Genomic DNA, 10,025 nt, shown 5'->3' with positions numbered 1-10,025 from the left:
CTTAACAAGAGTCTTTTCTAAAATCAACACTGACACACACACCAAGACTTGGAGGCATGGAGGGCAGATCAGAAAGAGAATTAGAAGCCAGGGGAGGTGGCCCATGGCTTTAATCGGAGCACTCGGGGGTGGAGGTGGTGTGTAGGGGCTGCTCTGAGTTCGAGGCCAGCCTGGTCTGTAAAGTGAGTTCCAGGGCAGCCTGGGCTACACAGAGAAACTTGACTGTTGAATTAGTTATCAATCAACTAGAAGGAATTGTGTGTGTTTGGGGAAAGAGTGCTGAGACTTAATTTAAAATCCTTTTTCTTTCTTTTTTTTTTAAATTTAAATAACCACATTGATACTACATGTAATAAGTATTAGAATTTATTTAAAATAATCACGCATTCTCCAAACTATGACTTATATATATATCCCTGTCCAACTTTTCTTTCAGTAACATTATGCGGATGGAGGGGTGGGCGCGGTGGAATCCGACCCTAATCGGAACTAGAGCGCCCCCTCGCGATCCCTCTGTTATCTTCAGTCTACAAAATCCTCTTTGCATTGTTTCCTTCAACTTTGACATGTTGCAACGGGTGTAAACGTCTGTTGGCGACTCTCTTAAACTCTCTACTCACTCTTCCTTCCTAAAGGAACAAACACACTGAAGCCAGAGAGAAAGCCATAACCCTGAGGGTCGGGGTGGGGGGGGATCTACTCCGCTCCCTGTGTTGACAATCAGAGAATTCTGAGTGAAGGGTCCGAAGGGATTGGGGGGTGGGTAAGGGAGGGGGGAGCAGAAAAGTCAGGGACGAGTTCGGTCCTGACCTCTGAAGCCCGGACGGGGCCGGCATCCGACCCGGGAACGTGCACGGCGCGTTACGTAAGAACCGGCAGGAGAAGGCGCGCGGCGGGAGCCCCGGGAGAGGAGAGGACGCGGTGTTCCGGCCGCCGTCCCCACCCTCCTCGCTCGCCCAGCAGGGCAGGAGGCACCCGGCTTGGGGGTGGGGAGGACGGAGAGGCGAGGACGGGAGTCACGAGGGCGAGCCGCCGACGGAGGGGACGGGTGCCCGGCGGCGTCACACGGCCGTGGTCACACACGTTGCGGACACGAGCTGCTGAGGGCTCCCACGTGCTGCGCCCGTGCGCGGAGGCGCGTGGGAGAGGGGGACCCTCCCTCCCACCCCACGTCCCGAGGCACCGCCCCCGTGGCCCGGCCCTCGCTCCCTGCACACACCAGCCGCGCAGCGCCCGTCCTATATTTAAGGCTACGAGCTCCACCCTTTTCCGCCCCTTCCATCATTTTCACTTTTTTTTTTTTTTTTTTTTTAAATCACCGGAGGAGCCGCATGTACGGGCGGAGCAGCGACTGCTCCCCTTCCAGCCAATCACCACTCGGCTGCCTCCCTATTGGCCGAGCCCCCCCCCCTTGCGCGCTTAGCGAATGGGCTGCGAGCGTCCGGGTCCGGCGTCACGTGTTGCCGGCAAGCTGCCCAATGAGAGCACGAGGTGTGTGTACGCAGGGGTGGGAAGGGGGAGGCACGTGCAGCGCCGCACGTGTCCGGGAGGAGGAGGAGGTGGGAAGGGGCGGGACCCACGGAGGGAGGCGGAGGTGGGTCGGCTAAGACCCCGCACCGGCAGGGGAAGGGAGCTGGGAGACGCATCCCGGGCTGAGCCGAGGGACCCAGGTAAGCAGACGGGAGCCTGGGCGTGTGAGGCTGCGGATCCCGGTGCTGGGAGGTATTGCATCACCGGCGACCACAGACTGACCCGGCGCAGTGCGCACTGATGGATGGTGAGGGATGCGGAGGCTGGGGAGAAGGTTGTCTATGGGGGTGGTACCCGCGGGGACCTTAGGTGGGTTCTGATGCGCAGGTCCGCTGCTAGCGGGTGGTGGTATTTGTTTTTTGTTTTTTAGGTCGATAAGCTCACTGGGAGGTCTGTCAGGGAACAGCCTAGAGCGGCGGGCGGAGGGGAAGGTGTAAAGTCGGGCATTCACCCCGAACCCAAGAGGAAGAAAGGCTGTGTTGGGTCAAGAGCTCTGCGTGGGCTGGCGATCTGGATTTTGAATGAGGGTGGAAAAGCAAGGTTTTTTTTTTTCTTCTCCCTCCTTGTTTCTATTCAGAATGGGGGGGAAAAACGCGTTGCCCTGTTGAGGACGCCCCAGTCGCTTTCCTAATCCTTCAACTCTGATTTCAAACTCCCTCGCTTTGCTTTGCAGTTGCAGGTTCCGGTCTGCTCTTCAGCCCCTGTGCCCGGACCTATGGATTCTCCGTCTAGCGTTTCTTCTTACTCCTCTTCCTCTCTCTCCCCGTCATTCTCCACGTCCCCTGTGAACAGTGATTTTAGCTTTCCCTCTGATAAGGAGAGGGAGGGCAGGGACGCCCATGGGCTCAAGTCGGATGCTGTCCAGCGGAGGGGAGGTTCCCGGCCCAGTCCAGGCCCTATCCGCTGCAGACATCGACCCAGAGTTTCTAGTAACCAACACACGGCGTTTCATCCGGAACAGCGAGGATCAGGAGTCAAGAGAGCAAGAGACTGTGAAGTGGAGCCCAGTCCAGACACCCGGGCTTGTACCACAGAGGGCGACCTGCTCTTTGCTCAAAAGGTAAGAGAAAGCAGAGGAGATAGCAGTGCCGTGCCAAATACCTACCTAGCTGATAAGGGGCCTAAAAGGATGCTATTGGCTGCGAGAGCAGCAAAGCAGAGGAAAAAAAAAAAACGCTGCCAGGTCCCACAGTCTTTGCGCTGTTTTTCTCCAGTGTGAAGAACTCCAAGGGTTCATACGGCCCCTCACAGACCTGCTGAATGGACTAAAAATGGGTCGCTTTGACAGAGGTAATAACCTGATTGATTAGATTTCTGGGGGGAGGGATATAAATATCTCCTTGGGACGTGGGCCGTTCCCCTTTTTCATCTGTAACTTCCTCATGTGAGTCCATTTGAACCCCCTCTACCTCTGCCTCAGTCCCCACCTCTGCTTTTTCTCTCAGACCTTGCGTGCCCCAGACAAGCTCTCTACTGCTGACCCACACCCCACACGCCCTCTCATCACTCCCTCTCTTTCATCCCAGGGTTAAGTAGCTTCCAACAGAGCGTGGCCATGGACCGGATCCAGCGCATAGTAGGTGTTCTACGGAAGCCTCGGATGGGGTAAATCTCTCGGCTCCTTTCCCCTCTCCTCAGTATCTTACTGAAGGAGGAGGCCCGGGCAACTCCCCCTGGGTTCTTTTTTCATACTTAATGACTTCTAAAATATCCTTTTTTGCCCCTCCCCCCAGGGAGCGTTATCTAGGGACCTTGCTGCAAGTGGAAGGGATGTTAAAGACTTGGTTTCCTCATATAGCTGCGCAGAAGACATCCTTAGGAAGTGGCGGCCATCAGCCACACAAGGTAAGAGCCTAAAATCCGAGGGAGCAGGACGGGAGAATGGACAGTCAGGGCGTGGACTTTGCAGGAGGCATGTTCCCCTCCATTGACCTGAAGTTGTTTGTTTGTTTGTTTTGTTTTTCCCTTCAGGGTAGAGAATGCCTAACTGCAATCCTGTGGTTTTTAGACTTACCCTAGATGTTGCTTCATTTTGTTGGGGGGCAGGGGGCGGTCCCACGAAATTTAACCGTGCCCCTCCTGTTGAAGCCTACCTGCTTTCTACACAGATCAGGCCAAGTGACTCACAAAGGAAGATGCCTCAGTTTTTTTTTTTTGTTGTTTTTTGTTTTCCCTCTACAGACCCTGTCTTCCTTGTGCCCCTCCAAACCCTTCCCTCCCCCCCCCTTTTTTTTTTTTTGAGACAGGGTTTCTCTGTGTAGCCTTGGCTGTCCTGGACTCACTCTGTAGACCAGGTTGGCCTTGAACTCACAGAGATCCACCTGCCTCAGCCTCCCAAGTGCTGGGATTAAAGGTGTTTCCACCACTGCCTGGCCCCCTCTCGGTCTTTTGACTCCTGTCAGAATATCTTTAATCAAGCCTTATGTGTCTATAATGGGTCGGTCTGTCTGTCTGTCTGTCTCTCTCCCTCTCCCCCTTTGTTTTTGAAACAGGGTTTCCCTGTGTGGTGGTTAACCTGAAGCTCACTCTGTAGACCAGGCTAGCCTTGAACTCCGATCCATCTGCCCCTGCCTCCCAAGCGCTCAGATTGAAAGTGTGCACCAGTACTGCCCAGCTAAATCAGCTGTAGTTTTTAATGATGTGAAAAATAACTGATTGAAAAATTAAGTAATAAGGGTTATGCCTCATAAAAGAACCGAACATGGAAAATGAGAACTTTCAACACAGAAATTAAATTTCACTTAAACTTCTTTGGTTGGGATGTGGGTTATAAGAGTGCGTTCCTGCCACAGAGCAGGCCCTGGGTTTGATTCTCTTAATACCACAAAAAATACTTTAAAAGTTGAACAGGAATCATTGTATAAGTAGTGAGAGCTGTAGGGCTGTTTTCCTGTACCTGTAGTTGGTGGCCTGACACGATGGTCTGTCACAGGGAGTCGCCTCCCACTGCGTGTTGAATACATGGAAGCATTACTTGATTGCTGAAATTTTTATTTAATCATCACCTGGCAAGAACACACCTGTTGCACAAAATAGCGTGTGTTTGCACTGGACCGTGAGTTCTCAAGGAAAGCAAAGGTCTGAGCTAAGTGGAGCGCGTCTGTAAGCTCTGCTAACTCTTCTTGCTCTTTACTTACCCTCCAGCACATCCCAAGCTCCCACAGCGACTTGCCTGTTTCTTGTCCTCTCGTGGAGAAGATGGGCCAGACCCAGCTGGGACATTTAGTTTTGAAACCGAAGGCATCTTGGCATCTCACAGAATGGCCGGCCGTGAACCTCACCTGGATTCATAGCACTCCAGTCAGCAACCCTCCCCTCAGTTCCACAGGCTCCGCCGCCACCTCCGACAGCCACAGCCCCACAGGAGCCAGCATCGGTGTCATCCTTGTCCTCCAGAAAGGAGGACAGCCCTTCACCCACTCTGCCCCAGGCACTCCAGTCCCACCAACATCTACACTGTCTCCTGTCATCCCTGGTGATCTGAAGAAAGTGTCGCGAGAGGCGCCTCGTTGCCACAGTTTGCCAGTAATGCTACCATCTGACTGGAGTCGGTCCCTCTGTCCCTGTGTTGTACCTGTCACAGGCAGAGAGAAGACTAGAGGACACATGGAGCCCCAGATGATCAGTCACTCTCCAGTTGCGCCCGATCCTTAGCTCTTAACCCAGGCTTTCAACTGTCCCCTGAGTCCCAGTTTGTATAAATATATGTTTATGTGTATTTTTTTTAACTTTTAATGTATTTGTGTTGAGGAACAATAAATCCTTTCTGATTAAAGGCATATTTTTTTATTTTTATTTTTTTACCTAAACACTTTTCTGACTGTTGTAAATTGAAAACTTTGAGCCTCAAGCACACCATAAATCTTACCCACTGAGCAAGCTAGGACAGCCCTGTCTGTGAACACAGTCTTCTCTGGATGGGAGCACACAAGCCTGTGGAGGGGCACTGGCTCTGCCTTCCCAGGGAATGTCCTCGAGGCATTTACAGGTTCAGATCTGAAGTGGCTTTGGTATCTCTCCCTGTGCCTGTCTCCTTGTGGAATCTTCCAGCTGGCCAGACAAGCAGGTTCTTCTGCTTTGGCGCAGCAGCTTTGATGGAGCTGTTGGTGCTTGGGGGTAAATGCGTATGTGACCTCCTGCTGCCTCCAGAAGAGGGAAAGCCAAAACAGCCACTGGGGTGCAAGTTCTGAAGAGGATGTGCTCTGCCCCAGAGTTGCCTAGGTCAGCATGGGGTGGGGGTGGTACCCAGGCTCTGGGCTGTATCCCTGCTCAGCTAAGGAAAGCAGCTCAGGTGTTGCTGACTGAAGTCTCCACCCTTCTGTGGATTTCTCTCTCATTTGTCCTAGTTTCTACCAAGACTATTTCCTCTCTCATCCTCAGCCTTCCCGGGGCATCAGATAACCCCATCATCTTCCTTACTGCTGCCTATCTGCTCAGACAGCCTTCTCCCATTCCTAAAGCCCGCACACTGGTAAATAAGTCACCTCCCTTTATTTCAGAAAGTAGGGCCTCCTCTCTGAGGCAAGCCATTATTTGTGTAGGTCGGACTGACCTGGAAATCAAGGTGATCCTGGGCACCCCAGGAATTATATGTGTGAAATACCACTCTTAGCTCCAATCCCGATTTTGATGGATATAATGGTATATACATTATATACATAATTAAGTTTTTTGTTTGTTTTTGTATTTTTGAGACAGGGTTTCTCTGTGTGTAGCCTTGGCTGTCCTGGACTTGCTTTGTAGACCAGGTTGGCCTTGAACTCACAGAGATGCACCAGCCTCTGCCTCCTGAGTTTTGGGATTAAAGGCGCGCACAGTGCGCCTGGCTTCTCATTTTATTTTTTAAGATTTTATTTTATGTGTACGACCACTTGCATGCATATATGTGTGTGTGTGTGTGTGTGTGTGTGTGTGTGTGTGTGTGTGTGCGCGCGCGCGCGCGCCACTTGGGCGCCTGACAGCCAAGGAGGCTGGAAGAGAGCACGGGACCCCCTGGAACTGGAGTTACAGATGTCTGTGGGGCCACCGTGTAGGTGCTGGGGACGAAACTCAGGTCCTCCGCAGGAACAGCAGGTGCCTCTCCAGCGCTTTGGATTGACTTTTATTTATGAAACTTTTGTAACTTGTATTTGCTACCCATAATAATTACTCCCCCTGCGTCATCAGTTATCGGCTTACTGTAAATGCTGCATGGGCCGCTCTCTAGTTCTCCTCTGTCCTCCCTCCCACTCAGGACTAGGGACAGAGCTTTGGTTCCCAAGCGTGCTGGGCAAGTGATCCATGCCCAGCATGCTCCACAATTCCTCCAAAGGCTTTTTCTTGAACCTTGTTACCAGCGTGCGTAACTGTCTGCAGCCCAGCTTACCCCTTTCTCATTTTTGCTGCACCTTCCAAAGTAACTAATGAGCCCGCAAAAACAGCACTAATGCGCGTCCCCGTTCGCCTCCCAGCTTCCCGAGGCTGCGTGCCCTATCGCTCTGAAACCTGCCTACCTCAGATCTTGTGACTTCACACAGTCCCAACTCTCCTCTGACCCACCTGGCAGCACCTCCTAGTTTCTTAATGGCCCCGGGTTCCACCTCCCCCAGAGCGTGGGTGTTCTCTGAGGTGCTAGTCTTGGCTTCTCTCTACAGAGATTCAACTATGTTAAAAAGATTTATTCATTTATTATGTATACAGTGCTCTGCCTGCATATAACATCTACGGCCCAGAAGAGGGCGCCAGATCTCACCCCAGATGGCTGTGAGCCTTTATGCAGTTGCTGGGAATTGAACTCGGGAGCTTAGGAAGGGCAGCCAGTTCTCTTAAGCTCTGAGCCATCTCTAGAGCTCCAGGTTTTGTTTTGTTTTGTTTTTTTGAGACAGGGTTTCTCTGTGTAACCTTGGTGTCCTGAACTCGCTTTGTAGACCAGGCTGGCCTTGAACTCACAGCGATCCACCTGCCTCTGCCTCCCGAGTGCTGGGATTATAGGCATGAGCACCACGCCCAGCATCCAATTTTTTTCCCAAAGATATTTTTTCTTTATTTTTTTATGTATACAGTGTTGTGCCTGCATGTATGCTTGTGTGCCAGAAGAGGGCACCAGATCTCATTATAGATGGTTGTGAGCCACCATGTGGTTGCTGGGAATTGAACTCAGGACCTTGGGAAAAGCAGCCAATTCTCTTAACCTCTGAGCCATCTCTCCAACTCCAATTTTGCATTTTTATTGCCTTTTATTATTTCCCCAAATTGAATAAATGCTAAATCTTCACTTCCTATTGTAACATCTGCCCTTAGAAGGCACACTGGATGTATGCATTTCTGATGGGGAGTTTTAGTTATGTGCTGCGGATACAAAAACTCCTGAAGGAGCTGGCAACACGGCTCAGCAGATGAGGGCTCTTGCAGGCCAGCCTTCCCAAGCTGCACACCCGGATTCCATATGATGGAAGGGGAGACCCAATTCCCACAAGTTGTCCTCTGACCTCTGCACATGGAGGCACGCTTTGTGCTCGCTGGCCCTGCCTCCTGCTGGCGGACTGCGTCTCATTGGACCTGCTTTCTGGTTGCTTTTGGCTTTTGTCTGCACCTCTGCTGTTAATACAACGGCTTAACTAGAGGACTATAACACTAAGGTTATAGTATGCAGGCGTGCGCGCGTGCGCACACACACACACACACACACACACACACACACACACACACACACACACACACACACATTTTTGCTGGTTTTTTTTTTTTTTGTAATTATTGAAGCTAGAGAGATGGCTTAGCAATTAATTACTAATTACTCCTGCAGAGGGTCAAGGTGCAGTTTCCAGCATCCACATGGTGGCTCACAACCCTTTGTAATTAGAGCTTCAGGGTATTTGGTGCCCTCTTCTGATCTTCTTGACACCAGGCACGCAGGCAAAGCACTCCTACACATAAAATAAGCCTAAGTATTTTTAATTAATTAAAAGTTTATTAAAATATCAGTATGTAAGGCCGGGGAAGTAGTTCCACACAGTGCTGGCTATGTGAGCACAAAGCCATGGGTACAGAGGCCTGTGACCTTTGCACTCCGGAGCTGAGGCAGGAGGATCAGAAGTTGATCTTCATCGCGACCAGCCTAGACCCTACTATTTTAAAAAGCATGTGCGTAACACTGGAGAGGCAGCTAGGTAGTTAAGAACAGTTGCCGTGGGCTGGAGAGATGGCTCAGTGGTTAGGAGCACTGGCTGCTCTTCCTGAGGTCCTGAGTTCAGTTCCCAGCAACGCCATGGGGGCTCACAGCCGTCTGTGCTGTGATCAGATGCCCTCTGCTGGTGTGCAGGAACACAGCCGTCTGTAATGAGATCTGGCGCCCTCTGCTGGTGTGCATGACTCACAGCCGTCTGTAATGAGATCTGGCGCCCTCTGCTGGTGTGCATGAACACAGCATACTCATATGCATAATAAATAAGTGTCTTAAAAAAAGGACGGTTGTCGTCCAATCACACGGATGAGAGTTAGGGTCCAAGAAAGCACCAATAAGCCAGGCAGGGCACCCACAAACACCTACTGGCTCTGAGGGATCTGATGCCCTCTTCTTCTGGAATTACACACACACACACACACACACACACCTGGGTTCTGGGCTAGTCCAGGCTCTGTTTGCTTCCATAGGAGAACAGAGGAACCTTGAGATTTGAGAGTCCATGGCAGACAAGACCCAGATCATAAATAGGTGTAGGTCATAGATCCCCATTGCTTCCACTGAAGTCTGCCACTATAACCCATAATAGCTGTACACAATCAACAAACAAACATGGTAGTATCCCAATATTTTTATTTATACACAAAGTGCAGACTCCTAGATTGATTAACTCGTTCAGAGTCTCACACCTGATGACTGTGAGAATCTGAAGGGAACATAGAATTCCTTTCTCCCATGTATTGCTGCTGTCTGTATAATTAATTTCTCACTTATTATATGCTAGCCAGTGTAAGCTTGTGTCTACGTACTGTCTTTCAGCAGTGCAAGAGACACTGGAACAGTGTCAACAGTGTCTGGCAGACGGACAGGCAGCGCAGTGGTGTTCCAGCCTAGCTCCGGTTTGGAACTTTGGATTTGGCTTAGGACAAGGCAGGCTTAAGCTCTGTGGGAGCACTTACTAACTGATGACGTGCTGGGTAGGTGGCTCAGTGGTAAAGAACGTTCATTCTTCTTTAGAGGGCCCGGGTTCGGTGCCTAGCCTCCACATGGCTGCGCGCGCGTACGCACGCACGCACACACGTGTGCGCACGCGCGCAACACATGAAATAAAAACAAATCTTTTAAAGAAAGAACAGGTGAGGATGCACTTGTGTGTATTGTGGGTAGGTTTTTCAGTATTCGTTATTTCTAATTTTTTTTTTTTTTTCGTTTTTCGAGACAGGGTTTCTCTGTGTAGCCTTGGCTGTCCTAGACTTGCTTTGTAGACCAGGCTGGCGTCGAACTCAGAGATCCGCCTGCTTCTGCTTCCCGATTGTTGGGATTAAAGGTGTGC

The 10,025-nt window shown here is 50.9% G+C and overlaps 1 protein-coding gene across 1 annotated transcript; it reads left to right on the top strand.

The window, feature by feature from the left end:
• The first annotated feature begins 1,568 nt into the window (after positions 1-1,568).
• Ciart (circadian associated repressor of transcription) lies at positions 1,569-5,195 on the top strand. Its single transcript, XM_051156888.1, has 7 exons — positions 1,569-1,670; positions 1,901-2,070; positions 2,204-2,590; positions 2,745-2,820; positions 3,057-3,135; positions 3,264-3,375; positions 4,675-5,195. Exons 3-7 carry the CDS (start codon positions 2,246-2,248, stop codon positions 5,182-5,184), a joined length of 1,122 nt encoding a protein of 373 aa, XP_051012845.1. The 5' UTR covers positions 1,569-1,670; positions 1,901-2,070; positions 2,204-2,245; the 3' UTR covers positions 5,185-5,195.
• The last annotated feature ends 4,830 nt before the right edge of the window (positions 5,196-10,025 follow it).

This window comes from Acomys russatus, chromosome 15 (assembly GCF_903995435.1).
Source record: "Acomys russatus chromosome 15, mAcoRus1.1, whole genome shotgun sequence".
Classification (NCBI taxonomy): Eukaryota; Metazoa; Chordata; class Mammalia; order Rodentia; family Muridae; genus Acomys; species Acomys russatus.
Note: the sequence above shows the minus strand (reverse complement) of the source record. Positions and strands in the feature narration are given on the sequence as shown.

What these genes read in the sequence shown, in the direction of transcription:
- Ciart (XM_051156888.1), top strand. Translation starts at nt 2,246, where the DNA reads ATGGATTCTCCGTCTAGCGTTTCTTCTTACTCCTCTTCCTCTCTCTCC. An exon ending in ACCTGCTCTTTGCTCAAAAG is followed by an intron (nt 2,591 to 2,744) that starts GTAAGAGAAAGC and finishes GTTTTTCTCCAG; the next exon opens with TGTGAAGAACTCCAAGGGTT. An exon ending in GCGGCCATCAGCCACACAAG is followed by an intron (nt 3,376 to 4,674) that starts GTAAGAGCCTAA and finishes CTTACCCTCCAG; the next exon opens with CACATCCCAAGCTCCCACAG.